General features: G+C 32.4%; 1 protein-coding gene across 2 annotated transcripts in view; it reads right to left on the reverse strand.

The window, feature by feature from the left end:
* The window catches only part of LOC114326207 (LIM/homeobox protein Lhx5), a 275,094-nt gene that overhangs the window by 181,216 nt on the left and 66,551 nt on the right, over positions 1-27,327 (reverse strand). For both annotated transcript variants that reach the window (XM_028274485.2, XM_028274484.2), the window contains exon 3: positions 9,501-9,727. In XM_028274485.2, the coding sequence (XP_028130286.1) occupies positions 9,501-9,727 (227 nt within the window). The remainder of the gene's footprint in view (positions 1-9,500; positions 9,728-27,327) is intronic.

The following is a 27,327-nucleotide window of genomic DNA, read 5'->3' on the forward strand; positions in this document are numbered from 1 at the left end:
TTTGTAATAGTTTATCTATTCCTGATAATTCTTGCTGTTCTGATGCCATGATTGTCGTGTCTAAGATATCTTCTTGGTCTGAATGTTCTTTTTGTTTTTTGTTGTCTTTGCTTTGGCTTCTTGTCACAGACATTTGTTTTCAAGAAGTACTGTCCCCGCCAAATATGAAATTTTACTAGTATGTTACCAAGACGACTTTTTCTCACCCAAATATTATAAATTGTCAATAAATATATCAAATGTAAATATCGTAAAAATAAAATATTAAATCAGTTATGTAAAATTTGTACCTAAAGAGATCTAAAATTTTATGTTATCAAATGTAAGTATCTCACTTTTTACCACAGGCATATAAATTTTCAAATACCGGCTTTACTCTTTCTATCCTTCAAATTTGCCACTAGAAATACTTTACAATGCCCTCCACGTTGGACGACAGTTGTTGTGATCTTGATTATTGATATGAGATGATAATTTTATATGTCATTTAATTTAATCAATGCATTACTAATAATCTAATTAATTTACCAGATCACATATCAATATGTTTTCAATCTCAGGGCTTTTTATAAAATTAATTACTTACATACGTGGCTTCTAAGTATTTCTTAATGGTTCCTAATCGGGATAGGAAAGAAAAGAGTAAAATAATAACACATATGGGTTACAATTGTAATCAAAATATTGTTTATTTTATTCAAATGGCAATCACTGCTTAATATTTGCTATATCTTATTATTCTTAAACATAACATTTACACATGGGAATCTTATTTTCTTTTGATTTCCAATTGAAAGTTTTTATTAACATTTAACTATTATAATTTATTAGCAACAATTCTATTTAAGTTTGATGAAGCTTTTCTGATATTATTGATTATGTTTCTTCAATTTTAAATGTGGTATTTACTACGAAAAACCCATACATTCATGTCCAAAAAAATGAGACTGACCTTTTTCTGGTGCACTGAGAAAGTCTTCACACAAGACCCGTTTCCTGCTATCCTTGGCTGCAATCAAAACCTCGTCCTGGCTTCCAGTAATGTTCTCCTCTGAAACTAGCTCGTATAGCTCTCGTTTCCTGCTTCTGTCGTGATGCTGTCTTCTACCTTTTTCGAAACTGCAATCAGCTACCGGGAACTCTTGGCTCAAGGAGGTTCTTTTACTCTCAACCTGGCCTACCTCTCGTTCTACGATAGATACTCCACACTCACGGAACTACACAGGCTTTCTCACTCTCCGTACACTACCGTCTACTACTCGACTTCACTTCTCGACAGCTCAAAACATTCTGATCTCTATTTGTCATTCATTCCCCTACTTTCTAAATATCCCTTCCAGATTCACAAATCAAACTTCCACCACCAACTCTCATTCGCAGTATTCCTCAAAACCAATTTTTAAACTTTCTAAATATGCTTAATGGATTTCAAAGAAAATAGTTAATTCCCATTCTAAAATTACTTTCTACTATATACAAATTTTTAATGACCTATTCTCTATTTCCACTTAGTCTTATTTAATCACTTCTTAAAATTAAATATAACAATTTGTTGTATACAGGTTGTTCTAAATTTATATGCCCGTGGTTGAGAAAATTGAAAATATTTTATATTAAATTGAATTTTGTCTATAATTATCAAATTTTAATTTTCATATCAAATAGAAATATAACAGTATCTATCTATCTATCTATCTAATAAGCACATAGTAGATTAATTCATAAGTAACTATGGACAAATCAAAATAAAGGGGCCATTGTCCTGCAAGACAACTCATAACTTCATCCTAGAGGCTGGTTTTATCTACCGATATTCGATACGATGTTTTAACTCACAATTTTAACTTCGAAATCAATATTAGTGAGCTACGAAGGAAATATCTACAGAATATTAATTTTTTAGATGCCAAAAACTGTTATAAATGCAAGAAGTCTAGTCAGGGGGCATCTATATCTAATGAATACCAAACCCTACAATTATTAGAGTCTAAAGAGAAAACAAAACAAAGTCACTCCCCCACTGATCAAGAATAAAATCGACATTTCAAATTATAGATCGTTCATTATGATAATCCAAAACTTTTCGTTTCTGTTTAACTGCAATTTTCCAGATTTTGTAAAGTAATTTTATGTGAATTTTTTGAACAACAATAGATTAGAAATTTATCCGCATTAGAGACAGAACATAAACATGTTAATACTTTACTACACTGTATATCAAATTTAATTTATTTTTTACCTAACTTTAATGCCTTTTTCAAATTAGAGACGTATAATGTAAAAAGTATGTCTGAGTACTATGCAGATGTTATTTACAATTTTCAGGCCTGCAAGATGTGTTTGTTATTGCACAAACTATTACTTACATCAGATTTAATATCTTCATTAACGTGGTATAGTAAATAAATCGTTGGTCTATTGTATATTTAAATAGACAATAAAATATAAGATTATTTATTTATCTATTTTATATAGCTCATGAATGGGACCTGATAAAGAAAAGATAAAAGTTAATATACAAATAGTTTGGTTAAAATTAAGAACAATACCTTTGGACAAACAATTTGTATCAATTTTTTATTAGCTATGCTGACCAAAGATGATAAACAGTTGCAAACGCATAGTTTTTAATCCACCAGACAGCTGAAGCATAATATTATATAATCAAACGCAGCAGCATATAACGAGAACCTCTTCCTATGTGACCGAAATATTGAAGATTCCGCCTCTGTAGTTGTCTGTATAATTTCTTACCTCTCATTAACCCTATCAAGGACTTCACTATTGCTAATCTTTATTTAGTCTATTGTCTACCCATAATATTTGTAGCAATCTTCGATAACACCAACGCTCAAAAGCTTCCAATTTTTTAATCTCCGATTGCTTCAATGTCCAGGCCTCAGATATGTAGAGCAAAGTTTTAAAATCACAGCTGCGCAACAATAACAAGAGAAATCATATTACACTGAAATTAAGCTGAAGATAATTAGGCATTATATCACTTTTTAAATTCCAATCAAAATCGATGTAGTAAGTACCTACATATAATATACCTATAAGTATCAGAATTAAACTATGTGTTCCTTGCGGAAGTTACTTCAGAGATCACGGAATTTTAACAATTCCATCTTATATTTTAGAAACGGTTTGGGTAATTAGTACACACTTTCATGACTTTTCACAAGGCCTAATTATCTCTACTCCACCAGAAATTCAATCTTTGATATTTACTTACCGATCCCATCCACTAAGTTAGTAAAGAAGTCTATATTAGGTATATTCCGCAAAAAAAACTATACAACCATCTCCCTTTACAACTTAACGACGTTCTACACCTTCGTCAAAGAATTAAGGATTTGCATGAAATTTTAGTATGTTATAGTTTACTTCAAAAACTAAGACTTGATTTTTTAAAAATTGTTTTACCGTACCGTTTAATTACTATTAAGGGTCAAAGTTAAGTTGGGGCATGGGCTCTTATGGGAATTTTTAAAAAGTTAATAATTTTTACCCAAATTTACGATTTTAAAATATTTATGCTTAAATTAAAGGTATTTTTGTAAGGAATAACATATTAAAAAATGAGGATTGTTTACCGTACCATTTATTTTTAATTTATTTATTATAATTAATTCCGTAATTTATTCCGTAAATTCCGTAATTTATTATAATTTATTTTTATAAAGTATTTAATACTGAAACATATGATTTGAGTATTCTGCTATACCAGTATTGTTACCAACTTTCGCTTGCATGTAAGTTTCCCCCCTTTCCTCTGAGAGGCATACCCTGCAACGAAGGTGTAGAACGTCGTTAAATCTTTCCCAAAGTTCCGTAAAATGACAAAAGCCTATCTATCTAAAAGACCATATTATTCAATAGAAGAATTTCTAAATGAATAACTAAGAAAATTGAAAATCCACAAGGAAAAAGTTTTCCTGTAGTTGGCTGTATACCATGTAATATAAAAAAATAAGTAAATCCTTTATAAAAGGTATATATTTAAAATCCCTAAAAAGGGCTACATCACAATCACATAACTAGATTTCGACTGGTTTACCAGTCATCATCAGTGCTTACCTAAAATGAATATAACCTGATAAAATAATGCAAAGATGAAATTTTGACTATGGTTAAAGAAGTTGTCGGTTATACTCACGTGAAGTTTACATGCTAACCACCAAGATATAGTTTAACAAAAATATGTGGGTCAAAGTCCTGTATAAGTGGTCCGTTAAGGAAACATCAGTTAAAAATGCCAATTAAAGCATGGATGTTTGAAATATTTTAATATTATGCCCCAGGTACCTAACATCTGAGCTGTGGTGTGACTTGATTACATGGTGAAAGTCTGGTAGCAAATGACAATGAAATAGGTGGAGGTGGAGACCTCAGAACGATGACAAGACAGAAATGACAGTTCTACAGGAAGTTGAAAAATTAGCCTGTCATATTTAAAGACTATGGTTTACACCTTGTTAAAATTAGAAATGATGTAACAACACACTCCATTGTGAAAATTATCATTTGAAATTCAGTAAACTAAATGTTGTTAAAAATTTATTGCATATATATTGTATATATTGTAGTATATGCAAATTTATGTATACTGTATCAAACAAATCGTACAAATCTACTGTAGATTTATTTTATAATACCTACATATTTTTGATATCTCCTTTTCTCATTCAGTTAAATCTGATTCTTTTTGTTTGCATGCTTACTTTATGTTTCATGTCCAGACCGTTTATTTGGGATTTATATTGTTATATTTTTAATTGTATTGTGTATATTATCTAGTATATTTGGAGTTTTGCAGTTATTCGAGCGCGTCAGATTATCCCATGGGGAGAAACCTTGTACCCTGTAGGTGTGCCTACAGGGGAGTTCGTTAAGGGGTGTCCGAAAAAAATCTATCCTTAGAAAAACTCGAAATCGTCAGATAACGATAAGGATAATATTTAAAAAATCTGACGTTTTGAGCGGGGCGTAAGAAAATGGGCGAGTCACAAAGTTTCACAAAAGAAGCTAATATTTCGCGAAATTAACGTCATAACGAAAAACTAAAAATACGATTTCAATATTTTTTTATTTAAACCCCATCATTTAAACACGACCCCCACGGAGAGAGGTGGGCGGTAAATTTAAAATTTTAAATACGAACCCCGCGATGTTTCGCGAAATTAATAACATCAAATCGAAAAACTGAAAAATACTTGCATGTATTCAATATTTTTCAAAAATCTGAGGTGGGATGGGGGGTTGGGGTTACTTTAAAATCTTAAAGGGGAGCTCCCATTTTTATTGCAGATTTGGATTCTTTAGTTAAAAATAAGTAACTTTTATTCGAGTCATTTTTTCGAATTATGGATAGATGGATCTATAATCGGAAAAAACGATTGTTGGAAATGGAAAATTAATTTAAAAAATGGAAAGTCACCCACTTTATGGAAAACTTAACTTAACTTATTTTGGTTTTAGGACCTAATCTTCACAACTCAATAGGTACCGATAACGCTTGATTGAGTAACTGCAAATTTAGCATACTTTCCTCTCATAATTGTGTTATTATTTTTATCGTGTTAAAAACAATGCGTAGGTACCTATATTTAATTGCTAAGAATAAAATTAAGCAAGGATCAGTTTTATAAATACTATGTAGGTAATATAATTCAAACTTTGTTCAAATTAAGTTGATTTATAGAGTTTCGTAAAAATATTTAAATAGATGCGAAATAGATACTTTTTGAGATACTAAAGATATATTTTTTATTAATCGGTATATATCTAAAGCAAAGCATCGATTGTTGAATAGCATCTCCAAACATCAACTCCGTACTCCACACTACAACAAAGATAATCACCAAACAGTGAAACATCAAAACACGGGTCCCTTGATCGCTACTTTAGTCGTAGACCGCATAGGGGAGGGGACCGCTCCACGGCATGTGGATCTCGGCGAGAACGTGTTAAGACCCTCCTTCGATGGACCGTCGACCAATAGCAAGTCGTCAACTGTCATCACCCCTCCGGATCCTATACTTCAAGCGTCAGATCGTCGAAGCGCATGTCAACTGATAACACTCAACTTTGGAGATATATCTAGATCTATGCAGTTGAAAATATAAATAGGAAGGAAAGTGGGGCAAAGACGTGATTCGAGAAAATTCGAATCTTTATGCTCTTGTTTCGCAGAAACTTCAATAAAGTGCCACCCCATCAAAATGTGCTCTCGGCTAGTTTTTCATATCAGTTACCAGGAAAGCGGTTTATTGAGCTTTAAAATGTGTACCTAATCGGTATACTGATAAATGAGTACCTAACCAATTCTAATCCCTGTTAATCTCCACACTCCTTCTTAGTTATAAGGTTTTATTACACCTAGGTAAGTGTTTCTATTATAGCCTTGCACTATTGCACACTAAGGTTATGTTGCTTATTTTTCTGTTTCCTTGATATAAGTACCTACCTATAGGGTAAAGGCGGGTAATAGCGGACGCTTAAGGTATTTGACTTTTAAAATTACTTACCAATTATTACTTCATAGTATTTAAAACATGTGCAAATTAAATGATAAAGACTACTTATTAATACTTTATTTAAAAAATAGCATAAACAACGATACCTAAAACTAATGTACTTACTTAATATGTAATAAACATTTAAAAAAATACAGTTGTGCCCGGTTTTAGCCATGCTGGTCGGGTAATGGCGTCAGAAGGCCGCTATTAGCCATATCCCAATTTTATTGGCAAAAGTCACACACAAATATTTTTTACTGGCTTTTCTATACTTAGAACAATTTACAAAATTTATGAAATGCTGTAGCCTTAGCCATTGAATAAATAAATTTTCGTTTATCCAACCATTGTCGGAACAAAAATAGGCAGCTCAAGGTGGCCCATTGCGTTTTAACTCAAGCCCAATTCGTATTCTTGCAAATATAAAACATGGAGAAACATAATTACCAGATGCACTAAAAGCGCATACCACTGTAGTGGTCTTGCCTTTTCTCCGCTAGTGGCAAAACCAACAACTTTTTGTCCTCTTTCAGCTAATATCTTTCATGGTTTCTGAACCGTCGTAATACCGGTTTCATCAATATTACAAATATTTTATGGTTCAAATTTATATTTCTCCATAATGCTGGAAAGATTGACCCACAATATATTTATTTCTTCTCTATTAAAAGCAATGATTCTTCCTTCAGTCAGTAATCTAATACTATTCCTTCTCATAAATGCGTTAGCCCAATCTTTACCAGCTGGCTCTTTTGTTTTAGAGAATGGTGCCCGAATATTATTTGCTTGAGCATAATCGAAAGCATATTTTCTAATCTCAGTTAAAGTAACGCCAAAATAAAGTTTTGATAACTTAATAATCTGATTTTCAAGTTACTTTTCAGCATTTTCGGAAAAAACTATCTTCGACCTCTAATTATATCGTGTAAAGTTGATCTAGGAATTGGAAACATTGTGGACGCACGTCGTATAGGGCTTTTCATCGATTGTCATTTGTTTCGAGCTTCTGTCATGTGTCACATAATAATAATATATCTACGTCATACGTCTTTGGTTTGTATCATTGATATATCCAATAACGTATGACGTAGATATATTAATATTACGTGGCACATGACAGAAGCTCGAAACAAATGACTGTGAATGAAAAGCCCTATTGATGAACCATTAGCAATTTCATCAAGGGCTCTTTGCATATTCGCAGCACTCCATGAAGCTTTGTTTGAGATCCGTTTATATTTTCCCATCTAGCAAAAAAACAACAAAATTTACAACTAAATCTACAAAACGACTGACAAAATGTTTTGAAATTAAATAAACAAATGAGTTTAAAGGGGTAAGTCCGCAATTACACGTTGTACGCCATTAACCAAAATTATGTGTCCGGTATTAGCCGAAATGCATGTTCAACAATGTTCGGTTATAACAGACAGCGATCTCATAAGGAATTAACGAAAATAATTATGTTCAAATGCTCACTAAAGAATCACATTCAGATACCTGCACTGGAGAGCCAAATATTGCAATACTTACTTAAAAATATTTACCTACCATTAAAAAACACAGTTTGTTATAATGCACACTCAAGAAATCACTTTTCGTTTGAGAAATTTACAAGCGTAGCACTACTCAATTCAAAAGTTGTCAGACGACAGACCTTGTGTATTGCTACACTTAGCGCGGCAAAGTAAATATTAGAGAGTTAGTCTGACCAAAATATAAGGTGTCCGAATTTATCCACGTGTCTGCCATTACCCGACTTTACCCTACCTAGATACATAAGTAAGTATATTATATATCTAAGGTATTCTGTTTTTCATATTAATGTACCTATTCCTACTACCTATTCGTTGCTTTATGTGGCAGAGTGTGAGTGCCATCCATCTGGTTTGCATATTGTAGAAGCCTTGGAGGTGTCACCAGGGAAATGGACCAATAAGTTTTCAATTTAAAAATCTTTTAGTACTATTTTTAATATTTTTCAATATTATTAATGGTGCTATTAGGATTGAAAACTTTACCTTTCAATTGCCAGATGACGCTAGTCACCTTATAATCCATACACGTCAGGTACAATGTGGGAATAAGCTTTCATGGTTGATCACTTATATTAGTATACTCCTATAGTGTAATTAGGTCCATTTTCCGTTGGAACTTTACCAAGCTGCAGACGGGGGTTGTGAATTGCATAGTGTAGAATTCCTTCCCTTTAGTCTTCACTGCAGCATCCATCTGGCTTGCATATTGTAGAAGCCTTGGAAGTGTCACCAGGGAAATGGACCAATAAGTGTTCAATTTAAAAATCTTTTAGTAATAGGTATTTTTAATATTTTTCAATATTATTAATGCTGTTATTAGCATTGAAAACGTTACCTTTTAATAGTTTACTGTTGACACATGTGAAATTTTTATTATTATTTAAAAAATAATAATAAAAATACTCATAAATTACTATCAAGTATAGGTATATCATAAAATACTATCAATAAGTAACTTATCCGATCAGATAAATTTTTTTTATCTTTTGTAAAGTGTGAAATCTTATTTGATTTAGTGTGAATTTTTGCTTTGTTTATGTTTTATATTTCTGTTTTTTTTTCATATGTCAATATATTTTTTTGATATTAATTTGGGTTCTTAATTCAGAATTACGACAGGAAACACGAAGAATCCTGAGAGATTAATTTGTAAAATTTTTAATACCTATTGAAACCATGACATGCTGAAGGTGACATCGGAGACCTGATTCAAAGAAGCAAAAGATCAAAAATAACCAAATGAAACGGAATATCAATATAATTTTAACCAATAAAAAAGGAGATAAGTAACAATTGTATTGACTTCTTTAATTAACCCATTTTTTTACTCAAACCTTGGCTACTGGATCTCTTCAACGATGTTTAAAGTCGAAGGGAGGTTTGTTAGATACTTAATTCATTAGACACACTATTTTCAGTAACAGGTGAAAAAATATCTTACCTTGATGATGCGAACTAATCACAGCTGTCTTGTTTCCGCTTAGATAGTCTTCTTTGCAGATGAATTTGTTGTCGTCCAAGACGTAGAGTTCTTCCCCCGTGGAAAGCTGTTTCCTACACACCAGGCAGGTGAAACAGTTCAGGTGGAACACTTTGTCTCTCGGTTTCCTCACTAAGTCAGTCGGCGATATTCCCTGACCACATCCACCACATTTAGTGCCGTACCGTCTGAAATTAATAAATTTGGTTTAGATCAATAAAAATTATATACCGAGTAGGTATACCTATCAGATAATACGAGTACTTTTCTGCATCAACTGTAGTTAATAAAAGAGTTAGGTTATGTACAACAAGAACAAAGTATAGTGAATCGCATCCAGTATAGCCCTCCATCTTTATGATCTTGCGCTTTTATTTCCCATTGTTGTAGGTACCCCAATCCTATACAGGGTGATTGATTAGTAGGGTAAAGCTCAATAGCTCCGCTATAGTAATAGATAGCAATAAAAGTTAATAACAAAAATTTTAGCCTCCTTTGAGCTTCACATTACAAAATTAGTTATAATGTTACAGGGTGTTCGATAACACAGTGGCAGACCTAACTTATGTTTTTTTTTGAAGTTATACTTCTTTACGCGCGATATGAGGGTGAATTTTTATATGTTAAAACCTATGATCCGGGCGCATGCGCATTATACCTTTGTTTTGATTGGATGTTCAAATGACATGTCAAAAATTATCCAATATGGCAGCTGTAGCACAGCTGTGGTGTGGACGGTTGACGGTTTGGTTATGTAATGTATGGTTGTTGCGTGTTAAAATTTGTGGGAAGAGAAACAACAAAGGTTAGTTAATAGTTATACTGCCTTTTTGAAGTTATACTTCTTTAGGCGCGATTTCATTGAGGGTGAAATTTTAGTAATCTGCGCACACAGACAGTATGGAGTTCGTTACTAAATGTTTTAATTTATGTATTTATCAGTCCAGAAAAGGTGTGGGAAGAATATATTAGTGTTTTTAAATATATTTTTCTACAAACGTGTTAAAAATGCAATTTATAGCACTCCATAGGAGCGTTAAAAATGCTACTTTAAAGCACCGGTGCTTTAAAAATTTTAAGGCAGTGCAGTTAAAAGTGAATTGTCAAATTGTGAAACGTCAAAATATTTATATTTCATTTAGTAACATTAATAGATATTAATAATACCTATTTACGAATGTTTCTTCTAAAATTTAGGAATATATTAATTTTATAATACATTTAAGTATGTAGGTAGTAATTTTCTTTACAATTTTTACTTACCAATTTGTTTTGTTTATACCTAATATCGCCGTTGTCTAGCAAGTGTCTGCATAGATTAGCGGTATGTGTATTTAGCTATGGACGCGTTAGTACTTGGTTCGATTCCCACATAAAAAAATTTTTTTGTTTATTATTAATGGTTATTGACATCTTAGACTATTATTATATGGACTTATAAATTATTAAAAATAATTAAAATAATTAATCGGGATGTTGCCCAACTATTTACCGGGTTGCAAATTTATAATAATTGCCTATTTAAAAATGCACTTTTGAAATGAATTTTTCTTATGCACAAATGCAATTTCAGATTTCTTATTCATTACAATAGTTCACAAAATTTCCTGACATTCTCACGAATCCAACGCACCAAACTGCATTAAAATCCGTCTTACTGCGCCAAAAATCGAGAGTAAGGCCTTTTTTTGTGCTTCAATGCCTCGACTAATTCGGCCAGAGATCGAGAGGTCGTGAGTTCGAATCCAGTGCAATCCTATACTTTTTTTTTATTTTTTTGAAAGCGGTAAGCACAAAATTAGTTTGGTGTTTAAAAAAGATTAAAACAAACTATTTAAAGTATATTTATTTTTAAGAAATCATATAATAGAAGTATAATTTCTTACGTGCGTACAAAGTACACACACATTCTTTTTTTAAATAGAACACCCTATATTTTATTTTATATTCGAAATCCTGTTAACTTTTCTATCACAAAAATATAAAGGTTTATAATGTTACAAAGGGTATTTACAAAGTTATAACCAATTTTGTATGAAAATCGTAACTCGTAACGTAACAAGTTCAACATTCTGTATAAATAAAAATAAGCACAACAGCAATGGTTTATTAATGCCATATTTTTTTATTTATTGTCAAAATTTTAAAAAATAATTATTGATATTGCTAATTTTCTTTATATCAAATACAGGGTGAGTCAAAACGCAAGTACATTATTTTCTCAGTAATGTTAAATGGAACACCCTGTATTTTATATCATTATTGAAAAGTAACATTAACGTACTTTAATTTTTATATCACATTTCCTATGCCCAAATTTATTAGTTTTCGAGATATTTTCATTTTTCAGAGCAAATTATTTTAGGTGTTTTAAATTTATTTAAATTTTAAGTAAGCCATGACTGAATTGACAATTGAAGATTACCGATTATCAATCCGGTAATCAATGTAACACTGTAGCAAATAAAGAAATAAAAATAATTTCTTAGTAATACATTTTACAAACAAAAACACAACCACTACATGCAACATTTTTGAAACAATTAAAAACTATCTTTTTATGTAAATGCAATAAATAAACAAAGAAAATTAGTAATAAATTTTACAAAAAACACACAAACACAAAATACAATATTTTGTGAAGACAATTAAACACTACTTTTGCATGTAAATGTAACAATGTAACAAATAAAGAACGAAACATAATTTATCAGTAATACATTTTGCAAAAAAACATGTTTGAAAAAATTAGAAGCTACTTTTAATAAAATATTTTTAATATTTAATTACATAAGGTGTTCAAAATTACCTCCTAACACATTTATATAGGTCTAAAAACGATCATTGAATGAACTACTTACTCTAGGGAGCATTTGTAAATTAACACATCGAAATACACTTTGTATTCTATTTTTAATCTCATCCCTTGTTGTTGGAGGTATTTATAAACTTCATTATTAACGCAACCCCGAAAAAATCAGTCCAGTTTATTAAATTCTGGTGATTTGGGTGGCCACGCTACTGGTCCATTGAAAAATTAAAATATTTCAAAAACTAATAAATTTGGACATAGGGAATGTTATCTAAAAATTAAAGTACGGTAATGGAATTTTTCAATAGTGATATAAAATACAGGGTGTTTCATTTAAAATTACTGAAAAAATAATGTACTTGCGTTTTGACTCACCCTGGTATTTGATATAAAGAAAATTAGCAATACCGACCATTCTTGAAAATTTTGACAATACGTTAAAAATATGGTATTAATAAACCATTGTTGTTTTGCTTATTTTTATTTATACAGGAAGTTGAACTTGTTACGATTCTCATATAAAATTGGTTATAACTTTGTAAATACCCTGTATAACATAACAAACCTTTATATTTTTGTGATGCAGAAGTTAACAGGACTTCGAATTTAGAATAAAATATAGGGTGTTCTATTTAAAAAAATCATAAGTTTGGTCTGCCACTGTGTTATCGAACGCCCTGTAACATTCTAACTAATTTTGTAATGTGAAGCTCAAAGGTGGCTAAAATTTTTGTTATTAACTTTTATTGCTATCTATTACTATAGCGGAGCTATTGAGCTTTACCCTACTAATCAATCACCCTGTATAAATCGGCTTCAACATAATCCTTCCATCTTTTTTGGGAAGGTCTAGTGATCTTCTACCTTCTGGTCTCTCAAAAAATACTATCTTTAAACTCTCTCTTCCTCTTTTCTATGTCTGACGATTTTTTTTTGAGTACCATACAGCCACCAATTCAGCATTACGGCGCGGCGCCTTCTCTATTCTCCTGTCAGAATGCATCTCTTTGAGGGCCAAATATCAATCTGGGAACCTTCTTTTTTATGTAATACATACCAGTAGCTTATTTTATTTCTCGCTGATGTAGAGTTTTACTTCCTTATGTAACAACTTGGCGAATAATGATATGCATAGTCTTAATTTAGATTTTCTTTTTAGCAACTTAAATCATTATAATGATGATAGGGAGTATAATGCTCTATTCTCCGCAGTTATCCTTGTTGAGACCTCTTTTTCTTTGTGGTTGTGATCTGTAATTACCGCCTCCAGATATTTAAACTCTTTTTCTACTTCGAACTTGTGGTCATTAATAGTTATGTTCAGCCCAATTCCTGAGCCGTGTGAAGTTGGCACCTCTAAATACGATTTTTTCAAAAATTTTGTTTTTTTTTAATTGTCCATCAAATGTCCACTTTTGTCCAGCAAAAATTTTTTTTGTCCACCTTTTGTTAACGAGATACTAAAAAAACCTGAAATAAGGCACAACACCCCGAAGTCAAAAAAACGTCGTAAAAACTGATACGTTTGATTGTCCAACTGTTGTCCACACTTGTCCAGGCATTTTTTTTAATTGTCCACCTTTTATTTATTTAAATTATCAATAATTATCGTTTGTTAGTAAAAATGCCAAAAAATGAGAATTTTTGGAAATTTTTTTTCACGTTTGATTGTCCGTCGAATGTCCACCCTTTTCCAGAAAAAATTTTTTTTGTCCACCTTTTGTTTACGAGATACTAAAAAAACGTGAAATAAGGCCCAACACCCCGAAGTAAAAAAAACGTCGTAAAAACTGATACGTTTGATTGTCCAACTGTTGTCCACACTTGTCCAGGCATTTTTTTAATTGTCCACCTTTTATTTATTTAAATTAGCAATAATTATTGTTTGTTAGTAAAAATGCCAAAAAATGAGAATTTTTGGAAATTTTTTTTCACGTTTGATTGTCCGTCGAATGTCCACCCTTGTCCAACAAAAAGTTTTTTTGTCCACCTTTTTTGAAAAAAATAGTTGAAAAAAATTTTTTGGGCAGGGAAGAAGTACAAGTTTCCGAATTCGAGAAAAAGTTGTCAGAACTAACAGCTTTGGATTGTCCAATAGTCCATTCATGTTCAGATATTTTGACATTTTCATTACTTGTGAAACATTGGTTTTTTCTCAGCAATATTTTTTAGTTTGGTAGCAACAATGGATCATGAATGCGAATTCCAAAAAATGATATTTTTATTCAACGCCGTGTAGGAAAGGTTACTTTTCCACACGCTCGAGCGATGCAATATTCGCATTTTCACACATTCTTGAATAAAATATCGTTCTTAACTAGTGTGGAACAGTTTTTTTAACTCATCTGATTACAATGCTCGCCTTCGGCTCGCATTGCAACCCTCAGATTCGTTTAAAAAACTTTTCCACGCTAGTGAAGAAGTATATTATTGTTTGTTTGATGTTTTTAACTTTTACTATCGCTTAGCAAGAAAATTTTCGTTGTCCATTTTTACCCTAAGAGATAATTAGAAAATGATACATATATTTGACCCATAATAAGGCCAAGCACCTGGACTTTGAAAAAAGGTCGTAAAAACTAATAGATTTGACTGTCCAACTGGAGTTTAGACATATTTTGGCATTTTTTTATTTGTACACTTTCTATTTTTCTTTTTTTTTTGTTGATCTCAATTATTTATAATTTGGTAATAACATATTAGAAAATTCCTCGGAAGTATAATTCATTTGATGCGTTAAATGCTGACAATTTTCTGTAAATTTGAAGGCGAGGATGAAAAATTTCTTGATGATCAACATTTTTGAGAATAGTATGTCATCTGTAACTTTTCACATGGGTTACTTACTTTTTAAAAAGATGACTCATTTTAATATGCAGTACTTGTCATATATTTTAATAGTTGATTGTGAATGAAAAGTAAGGCACAAGTTAAATTGTAAAGTTCGAAAAAACTATGCTCAAGTTATGTTAATTGGATAACCGAAAAATAATATATGTTTACATATTTTGAAAAAAAAATACATGATAGGTTTGAGAATCACGGAGAAATAGACAATTGGACGACTAACAATTAATAAGTGAGTTTATTGATATACTTCTGTAGGATTTTTGTAAACATTTAACATGCCATTTTTCTATAAGTTTATAGAAAATAGTAAAAGTGCCGGTAAAAATAGTAAATCTCTTGAACAAATGGTAGAGAGAAAAAACTTTTAGCTAAACAAGGATGGAAATTCGATTGACAATCAAATATGAAAAATATTTTCAAAAATAGTATATTACATAACTAGGACTTATTTTATTTACGAGTTTGTACACAGAGGCGAAGCCGAGATTTACAATCATACGAGACAATATTAGATTTGTTATTTTTTCTTGACATTTTTATTAAAAAACTACAACTATTCCTATAATAAAGAAAGAACTGGAAAAGTAAAAAAAATGCCTGAACACGTGTGGACAACTATTGGGCAATCGAAACATGTCAGTTTTGACGACTTTATCTCGAATTCGGAAAACTGTACTTTTTCCCGGTCCGAAAAATTATTTTAAACTATATTTTTCAAAAAAGGTAGACAAAAAAACTTTTTGCTGGACAAGCGTGGACATTCGAAGGACAGTCAAACGTGAAAAAAAAATCCAAAAATTCTCATTTTTTGGCATTTTTACTAACAAACGATAATTATTGCTAATTTAAATAAATAAAAGGTGGACAATTAAAAAAATGCCTAGACAAGTGTGGACAACAGTTGGACAATCAAACGTATCAGCTTTTACGACGTTTTTTTGACTTCGGGGTGTTAGGCCTTATTTCACGTCTTTTTAGTATCTCGTAAACAAAAGGTGGACAAAAAAAATTGTTGCTGGACAAGGGTGGACATTCGATGGACAATCAAATGTGAAAAAAATTTCCAAAAATTCTCATTTTTTGGCATTTTTACTAACAAACGATAATTATTGCTAATTTAAATAAATAAAAGGTGGACAATTAAAAAAAATGCCTGGACAAGTGTGGACAACAGTTGGACAATCAAACGTATCAGTTTTTACGACATTTTTTTGACTTCGGGGTGTTGGGCCTTATTTTACGTTTTTTTAGTATCTCGTAAACAAAAGGTGGACAAAAAAAATTTTTTGCTGGCCAAGAGTGGACATTTGATGGACAATTAAAAAGAAACAAAATTTTTGAAAAAATCGTATTTAGAGGTGCCAACTTCACACGGCTCAACTCTTGGTCTTGGATTTTGGGTTACTAGCATGTATTTTGTCTTCTCTTCATTTATTGTAAGTCCTAGACTACCTGTTTCCTCCTCGAGTTCTGAAAACGCCTCTCTCACGTCTCTTATAATTATAAAATAAGCTACTGCTTCTAGATCATCAGCACAGACCAACAATAGTTTTAATCCTCGATTCGCAAGAGCTGTTGTATTATAGAAACCGTTACCAATTTTTTTTGTATATGTACTTTCTGTATACATATAGGGATGCATTTAAAAGTGTTCCAATATTTGTTCGGTATATTTTTAATGGTATTGTGAGCTGTTTTTAACGTAGTCAGTGTTTAATATTTGCTGATATGTTAATAAATGTTGTTAGATATATCAGTTTTTTATATTTACCGAAAAGGTATTTACAGGATTGGTAATACCTTATTTCATTTAAGTATGAGCAACCTCTTAAATATGCCTCTTCAATTAAAGACTTAAGAGTTACTTTGGTCGAAAGTACATTAAGGATGTATTTTATTCCCTTTATGTTTATTATCCAATGTTTATGTAGAATAAATATTCCAGATAGCGATACAAGATTAAACAAAAGGAATAAAAATAAATAGAACACACATAAAAAACATACGCTATGGGCTATGCTGATATCACTGCCTTATTTGCAGATAAGTTGGAGGATTTTCAAGAACTTCTTAATGATGGTGAAACAGTTAACAAGTTCAAACACCTATGTTGCACAAGTTGCACAATAAATAATAATATGGACAGCGATATAAAAATAAAAATTAGAACAGCTATGGCAAGATCGGCAATAATTAAATGCCTCAAATACTTATGCCTGAGGGAGATCCCGCTATCCTTACGACTCCGCATGGTAAATGTTATACAGACTGTTTAGTGTTGGTTTAGATATAGCCCACTGAAGGAAGCGCTAAAATCGGCAACATTGCTTATGAAAATGAGTTGCATTGCCGCTGTAGAATGACTGAATGAATCGGCGCGAATCAAGTGCATTAGGTGGGAACGAGGAAGCAGTGTTGCCATATATAAGGTGTATATCTAATTGAAAACTAAACAGTCTATATATGATCTATAATAACATAAGGGACTGAAACATGATCCCTCAAATTACACTAGCAAATAGCATAGTATTTGAAATGTGGACTCTTTGAAAGCTACTGCATATCTCAGATTAATCATGTGTTAAGAATGAATCATGTGTTAAGAATTGTTAAGAAGAGCTAGTTAATTGTTACAAACTAATAAGCAATGAAAATTTTCCTATTTGGGACATATCTTAGATAGAGAGGTCATACGTATGAGGTCTTGAGATTGATTTTAATGGACAAAGTAGAAGGAAGAAGTCCAGAAAGAAGGCAACATTCATGGCTGCGAGATATAAGAGTTTATTACGGGATTCGAAATGCAGAAGAAATTTATACGCTGGCCAGATACAGACAAAATAAAATAGAACAGAAGATGAACGTTAAACGTCTACAATCTGGAAGAGAATGACACTCAAAGAAAAAGTGTTGTTTTCTAAAGGCAGAATGGTAGAAGTCAGTCAAGAGAGTTATTTATCTTATTATTATGAATGTATGATAAATTAATTATTTTTGATTTATGGGTGTTTCTATTCCAAATTCAAAACTTTTTGGAATGTTTATCTATGTCATGCTTGTCGGTTGATTATACAGGATTCTTATCGCCAGCGGTGAGTCTTTGATTTGGATGAAAAAAAAATATTCTTGTAGTGAGTGTAGAAAATATAACACTTCACACCTAAGTTTAACACCTCAGAAAAACTGGTTTCATGTTTTGCTCGTTCTACTCTAAAAAGGGTAAATTCATCATACTAGACGCTCAATAAAGTTTTTCAAAGTATCCAGTTACAATGTATTCATTGGCGTATCCGCAGTTAAATTAGATAAGAGATAATTAGCTCAATTACTATTTATTATACCTGTATAAATATATTAGATTAAAGGCAGCATCGTGCATAAATATCATATTTCAGATATTCATTTTCGTTACCTATTTAGTATTTGGAGCTTGTCAAATTGAAGTTGTAATTGTTGATAAGTAATTTTTTTATTACTTTATTACTTTTTATTGCCTATTTCGGTTAGTTTAATTGGGTATATCTATCTATTCAAAATTATGTAGTCTCCCATTAACAATAATTTTGAAGACACTCATTATTAATAATAAATCCTATATCTCTTTGTAACGCATCAACTACCAAAATTATTATTATTAGTGAGATAACTTTTTGTGTGTAGTATGTGTTGATATGCCTTGCTACTAAGTAAGGACGGCTTCATCGTTTTTACACAGACTCCCTTATTATATCCAAGCGAGTACCTACCTACTGATCTGACAAAGGTGAGAATTTATATTATTTTTTTAAATAAAAATTCCCTCAGACTATTTCCATCTTGGGTAGCCCAAGTTGGGCTATTAATATTGCGTAGTCTGCGTATGAGAGTATTTTTACTTCATTGTTTTCCATCCTGTTTCCCTTCTTTGCTGGCACTTTTGATGATTTCATATATTATGATTAAATTGAAGATCATAGGGCTCAATGAGTCCTGCCTTATTTCGTTGTCTATGTCTACAGGTTCTGTGAGTTATCAATCTATTCTGACTTCCATTTTGTTGTTTTGGTAGATATTTTCAATAGTTTTTATATCTAGGCGAACTTCTCTAGTATTAGTATGGTATAGTTAGACCCAAACCCAGACATCCAAAGTGAAATTTATCCTCCAACACCAAATTGTTCTATATGGTCCACATAATGTTCAGAAAAAAGTCACACCCTTTTGAGCGTCGGGTTTGGGCGGAGAGGGGAGAGAAATCTGCAAATTCGTAGTTTTTTAGGTTTTTCGTCAATATTTCTAAAACCAAGCGGTTTAGCATGAACAACCCTCTACACAAAATTGTTCTACATTAAATTTGAAATAAAAAAGGCCCTATGCATAACGCTTCTAAAATGAACGGTTCCAAAGTTGCGGAGGTAGTATAGTATAATTGGTCCAAAAAAGGCCTAACCCAGACATCCAAAGTAAAAGTTTTCCTTCAAGACCAAATTGTTCTATATGGTCCACATATTGTTCAGTAAAAAGTTACACCATTTTAAGCGTCCGGTTTGGGGGGGAGATGGGGGAGAAGTCGGTAAATTAGTAGTTTTTTAAGTTTTTCGTCAATATTTCTAAAACTATGCTTTAGCGTAAGGAATGTTCTATAGAAAAATATTCTACATAAAATTTAACACAAAAAAGGTTCTATACATAATTGTTATAAAATCAACGGTTCCAGAGTTGCGGAGGGTGAAAAGTGGAGGTTTTCGATACTTTTTATATTTACCGATTTCTCCCCACTCTCCCCCCAAACCCGACGCTCAAAATGGTGTGACTTTTTTCTGAACATTATGTGGACCATATAGAACAATTTGGTGTTGGAGGATAACTTTCACTTTGGATGTCTGGGTTTTTGGTATAGTTATATCATAAATATTGCCCAAAAAATATAAAAAGTATCGAAAACCTCGACTTTTCACCCTCCGTAACTCTGGAACCGTTGATTTTATAACAATTATGTATACAACATTTTTTGTTTTAAATTTCATGTAGAACATTTTTGTATATAACATTGTTTACGCTAAAGCAAAGTTTTAGAAATGTTGACGAAAAACGTAAAAAAACTACTAATTTACCGGCTTCTCTCCCATCTCCCTCCCAAACCGGACGCTCAAAATGGTGTAACTTTTTACTGAACAATATGTGGACCATATAGAACATTTTGGTGTTACAGTAAAACTTTTACTTTGGATGTTTGGGTTAGGCCTTTTTTTGGACCAGTTATACTATACTACCTCCGTAACTTTGGAACCATTCATTTAAGAAAGATTATGCATAGGGCCTTTTTTATTTCAAATTTAATGTAGAACAATTTTGTATGGAAGCTTGTTCATGCTAAACCGCATAGTTTTAGAAATATTGGCGAGAAACTTAAAAAACTACGAATTTACCTATTTCTCCCCCCTCTACCCCCCAAACCCGACGCTCAAAATGGTGTGACTTTTTTCTGGACATTGTGTGGACCATATAGAACAATTTGGTGTTGAAGGATAACTTTCACTTTGGATGTCTGGGTTATGCCATCTTTTGGATCAACTGTACTATTATATACTATATACAGAATATCTATTGATGAGTCTTACTCTATTAAATGATTTTTCAGAAATCAGTTCAGTAAATGAGACACAGAAATGCTGGTCTATTATACTCTAGTGATTTCTCAGTAATTTGCTTTATGCTGACTATTGCATCTGTACACGATCTTCACTGTATTATAATTTTGATAATTAATGTTGTTAAAATTGCATTGCCATTGCTGCTCCAAAACATTTTAGTAATTCGTTTGGTGTTCCGTCCTTGCTTGCAGCTATTCTGTTCTTTTTTTTTTCAAGGGTTTTTCGAACTTTCTGTGTATTTATATTAACTTCTTCATATGTGGTAATTTCTGGGGTTTTCACTCATTTGTTCTTTCTCTGCATAGAGCTTCTTTAGATAGTCAATCCATGTGTCTTCAGTCTACTAATTCCTTTACCTCTGTACTTTGATTTTTTATAAAGCATATTTCATTTTCCAGACCATAAAAATTATTTTCCATTTCTTTCGAAAGCTTTCCCAAGAATCATGTTTCATTCTTCTATACAAATGCATAATGTGTTTAGTTTCTTTTGTCTTATTTGATATGTATCTCAGTTAAGTTTTTATCTTCTCCTTACGTTTTACTTCACTTCTGTACAAACCTGTATAAACCATGGAAACTCCTTTTACGTTTCCGATATTTGTATTATAGGTATCTTTGTTTTAATCTTGGAACTGTAATATAATAATTGCAAACAAGGGCATTAAAATTACCCATCATGATTATAATATATTCGTTATTTGGGGTCTCGTTTATTACAGTCAGAAAGTGTTCCTAGAAGATTTTTTTTGTGGTGGTATCTCCGTTGTTCTCAGGTGCATATATTATAGATTGCTATCACATTTGGGTATTTTATATCTAGTTTGACTTTTACACTAACTACTCTTTCAGAGATATACCTATTTACATTATTTGGCCTTTTCTTTTTTCTTCGTCTTTTGTAGTGCACATAGTCGATAATTTTCTATAAGCTGTTTTCTAATCTCCTATTCTCTTAGGTTTAAAGACTTCTGGTTCCAATAATAGGTTTTGTACTGTTACAGATACGCATCAAAATATTATAAAATTCTGAAATATAAAATATATATTATATAAAATTCTAAAATATACAATAGCTACTGTGTATTTAATTGTATTTACTCTTGCATTAACAATTTTTTGTTTTGGAGTGTTTAACGAAATGTACAAATAATAAACAATAAGCACCTCACGTCTTTTGCATATTTTATATAGAGGTCAGGGCCGGATTTAAGGGGAGGCAGGCTGGGCAGCTGCCCAGGACCCCCACATTTCGGGGGCCCCCACAAAGTCCCAAACATAAGAGGTTCATTTCAACAGATATTGGCAGGAGGTACAGGAACAATGTATGACAAGTATAAAATGAAGGAGCGTAGGAGTGATAATATTGCATTGTTCATGGTTATGTTTTTGGCCTTCCATCGGGTGAGTGTATTGCTTCGTTTGTAAATTCTTATCAAGTGATGAGAAGAGAATTTTGTGATAGGAAACATGCATATGCAGATAGTAGGTTTATGGATCACGAAATGTCTAAAGCACACGAAAGAATTGGGCGTATTGATACTGAAGTAGAAAAACAGGCCGAAGAAATAAAGAATTATTGGAAAATGGTAACTCAAAAGACTAATTTTAGTGTTAATGAAGTTTATTTGTGAACGAGATTTAGCATTTCGCAGCGAAACGGAGTTGTCGAGTTCATCACAAAATGAAAACTATTTGAAAATACTCCAGTTATTAGCTGAATATGATCAATTTTTGAAGCACCATATTTTAATAAATATTCAAATCCTGGAAGCGGACATGTCAACTATCTTTCATCAACCAAATGTGAGGAAATTGTACATCTGATGGATCAAAACGTATTAAATAAAGTAGTTTCAAGGATTAAGAAGTCAAAATATTATTCAGTTCATATAAATCAATTAACTGTGATATTTCGTTACATAGAAGGTTTCACTCCTGTTGAAAGGTTTACCATATTTTTGCCAAATCGCCGTCATAAAGCAGAAGATATATTTAATTATCTAATGACATTTTTGCAAGAACATGATATCGATCTGAAAAACTGCAGGAGACCGTCCAACGTTAATGCGTCAGTTATCAGTGGAAAATACAATGGTGTTCATGCTGAAATTATAGAACAAAAAGGTACATATCCATACATGGGTGCTCCGTGCTCGGTGTAGCTGCTTAAATGGATACGGCATGCGCTCCCCTACATATAAGCAGCAAACTGGTTAAATCACTGGTTGGCGATCACCAACGTATCCACTATGTGGAGCTCCTACACCGAGCACGGAGCACCCACGTATGGATACGTACCTTAATATCTTGGAGTTGTGGATTCCTTGTGTCGCCCACTTTGTAAATTTAGTTTCAAAAGCTGCAACTGAGTGTTATCATGCATTAGCATAGCACCGCATTCTTTAATTTCTTAGAAGAACTAGCTATATGTATTTTTCACTTCCTCTACATATAGATACAACTTAACAGAATGTTTAAAAGCTGCGTCTTATAGCGACAGCAATACAAACCGTGGCAAAAATATTATTGTTCCTAAAAGAGCAAATACTACTAGATGGTCATGGAGGTAATGCCGCAAACGAACTAGTTAAAGGTTATAATCAGATTAAAGGAGCATTATCCAAAATTTCGGAAGACTATGAGCAACAATTTAAAACTCGTAGCATTGCAAATGGTTTGTTGTACCTATAATCGAATGTGTTTACTGGAAACTGAGAGGATATCAGGGAGGACAAACAGCACAAGACGTATTCTGCAAGATCCAAATATTGACCTTAAATCAGGAGTGGCAGCACTTAGATCACTTATACAAATTTTACAGTCAAGATGTTACAATTTCGAAAGATATGAGAACATCGGAGAAGTTTAGAACTCAAAATTTTATCGCTATTATAGATCACTTCATTACGTCTAAGTCAGAGTCTTTCTGCATATGAATCCATCCATTCCAATTTTGGATTTTTACATCATTTGGAAAATTGGAAAATTTAACTCTGAATGAAATTGAAGCTCACTAACTAAAGCTTACCAACATTTATAGCAATTTTTTTTTTATTACTCCAATTTATTTAACAATCTGTTCCGTTAGGAACAATCAGTTAAAGTTATGACTTTCTTAGGCTATGACATGTAGGTAAGAATTCCAATGAAAACTTTCCTTTCTAAATTATCAACAAATGTATAGATAGTACTACTAGTAAAATAAAGTAAAACTTAAAATAGTTCTAATTTATCTAAAATCTATTTGGTAAGTCATTTGGTTTATAACGCTTAAGTCTGCGAACTTCACCCTCCGTGTTTAATAATTCACTCGCGAAATCATTTGGATGAGCACTAAGTCTTTCTTCATACTTTTCACTGTATTTGCTGATTTCTTCTTTGATGCTGGGAACTTTCAGGTCTCTCTCTATTATTGCGTTGGGGACGTACCATGGAGCGTTTACTATGGTTCTTAATGCCTTATTTTGAAAACGTTGTATAATTTCCAAGTTAGAGTTACTGGCTGAGCCCCATAGTTGTATGCCATAGGTCCATATGGGTTTAAGTATGGCTTTGTATACCACTCATTTATTTTCAATTGACAGTCTTGAATGTCTACCCAGAATCCAGTACATTTGTTGAAGTTTGAGTCCAAGTTGCTTTCTTTTGGTGAATATGTGTTTTCTCCATGTTAGTTTTTTATCTAGATGTATGCCCAGGTATTTGGTTGTATCTACTTGTAATAATTGTTTGTTGTTTATGTATACTGGTGGACAGCTCTCTCTTCGCATGGTAAATGTCATGTGGGTCGATTTTGTTTCATTAGCTCTTAGTTTCCATTTTTTTAACCATTTTTCTATTTTATTTAAGTGGGCTTGTAAGTTATGCGAAGCTCTTTGGGGGTCTGTGTGAGATGCGATAATACCTGTGTCATCCGCGAATGTTGCGACTGTTGTCAATCTAGTTGTAGGTAGGTCAGCAGTAAATAACAGGTATAGTAAGGGACCAAGTACACTACCTTGTGGGACGCCGGATTTTATTTTAAATAGTTCTGAGCGAGCATCTTGTTGTTTTACTAATGAAAAGCGATCTGTCAGATACGATTTTATAATTAAATAATATTGATACGGAAGATTTTTCTTCAGCTTATGGAGGAGTCCTGTATGCCACACTTTGTCGAATGCTTGGCTGATATCTAGAAAAGCTGCACTACAGTACCTCTTGTTTTCTAGATCATTGCTGATTTGTTTGACTATACGATGTGTTTGCTCTATTGTTCCATGTTTGCTACGAAAACCAAATTGGTGTTTTGGAATTAATCTTGTTTCTTCTATTATTGGTTCTAATCGACGTAGAAACATTTTTTCAAATAGCTTAGATAATATTGGTAAGAGACTAATGGGTCTATATGAGTTCAGTTCTTTGGGGTCTTTTCCTGGTTTTTGTAACATTATGATCTCTGCTACTTTCCACTGATTGGGAAAATGTGCATACGTAAGTATTGCATTAAATATACTATGTGTTATTGCCATGATTGTTTTCTTAGTTACGTTTTGCAGGATTTTTCCAGTGACGAGGTCATATCCAGGAGCCTTTTTTGGATTAATTTCATCCATAATTACCATTCGGATTTGTTTAGGTTTAAATTTTTTTATTGGGAGATCCATTTGAAAAGGTATATCAAGAAAATTTAAGATTTCATTATTATCTTCGTCGTTTTGGTCCATGTTGTAAGGTTTAAAGACGTTGCTTAGGTGTTCAGCAAAGGCCTTTGCTTTTTCATTATTACTTCTGGCCCATGTTCCCGCAGAGTCTCTAAGCGGAGGTATTTGTTGTATTGGTCTTTTCATTTTTCGTGTAGCACGCCATAGAGAATAATCTGTTGCTTCCGTAGGTGTTAGTTTTTCGAGGTACTCTTGTACGTTCTGATTCCTTATTGTGTGTAGTAGTCTTTTTAATTCAGATGCTGCTCTGTTATAATTCCTTTTATTGATTTCAGTTCTATTGTTTTGCCACTTTTTACGAAGTCTTCGTTTTTCTATGATTTTTTCTTTTACAATAATTGGATTATCAACTTTGGATTTATTATCGGCAACATTGGGAGTTGCGTGCCAGGCTGCTGTTTGAATTACTTTTGTTAGATTTGCGACGGCTTCATCAATGTTCTGTGGTGTCTTGAGTGGAACGTTTAGTTCAATGTTCTCATCAAGTTTTTGTCGGAATAGCTCCCAGTTGGTCTTTAGGTTGCATAATTGAGGTTCTTGGTATTTTCTTATTACTTTTGCATGTAACGTGAATATTATAGGAGAATGATCTGATGAAAGATCATAACTGCTTTCAATTTTTAGGTAGTTTGGGTTAATACCTTTTACGATGAAGAAGTCGATAGCGTCTGGTATTTTCGCAGGATCGGACGGCCAGTAGGTGGGCTCTCCTGTTGCTTTGATGCTTAAATTGTTACCTGTGATTGTGGTCAATAATTCTCTGCCCTTAGTGTTTGTAAGTCGAGATCCCCAATGTGTATTCTTGGCATTGTAATCACCTCCACTTATAAATTTGTTTCCGAGTGTTCCTATGTAGTTAGTATATTGTTCTTTTTTGTTGTTGTGTTTAGGTGGGCAATATGCTGCTGATAGAACCAGAGTACCAGTGCTACTTTCTATTGCTACACTGGTTGCTTGTAGGTATTCTTTTTGATAACTTTCTAATTCATAATGTTGTATACTGCTACGAATTATAACTGCTGTTCCTCCATGAGCTGTATTATCTGGATGGTTTGTGTGGTAGATGTTATATTTAGGTATTTTGAAATAGTTTTTATTGGTAAAATGTGTTTCTGAGACTAGAAATACATCAATGTTATTGCCGATGATGTAAGCTTTAATTTCATGAGCATGTAGACTCAGACCATTGGCGTTCCACTGTACTATCTTTAACAATTGAGTATCCATTAAGAAAGTTTTGAAACAAGCGTTGTGATTAGATTCATGATCGTTCCCATTTGGGTTATTAGATCTCTCATCATATTTTTTAGTTCCGTGAGATCATTTGATTGTGATTGTTGGATATTGGTTGCTCCGTTAGGATTATTTGTTACGTTTTGCATTGTAACAACTTGTGCATATGTATTATCAGCGGTTACTGTGCGTGCACTATTAGTTGTGGTCGCTGTGTTTTTCTGTCGCAGTCTGGGGTATAACTTTTGTTGTAATTCTTTGTGTATTATGCATCCTCTATAGTTTGCTGGATGGTTTTCCAGGCAGTTTACGCATTTGACTGTGTTGTCTTTTATATTTCTAGGACATTCAGATGTTTGGTGAAATTCTGTACATTTGACGCATCTGTATTCTCTTTGACAGAAGTTTTTTGTATGTCCGTACCTTTGACATCGCATACATTGTGGTATTGTTCTTCTAGAGATTGGCGGTTCGAATATTACGCTTGTATTCATGAACAGTTTGGTGTTGTATATATCTTTGTTATTTTCTTTGACCTTTAAGTCGACGAAGAAC

The sequence above is a fragment of the Diabrotica virgifera genome, chromosome 2, assembly GCF_917563875.1.
Source record: "Diabrotica virgifera virgifera chromosome 2, PGI_DIABVI_V3a".
Taxonomy (NCBI): Eukaryota; Metazoa; Arthropoda; class Insecta; order Coleoptera; family Chrysomelidae; genus Diabrotica; species Diabrotica virgifera.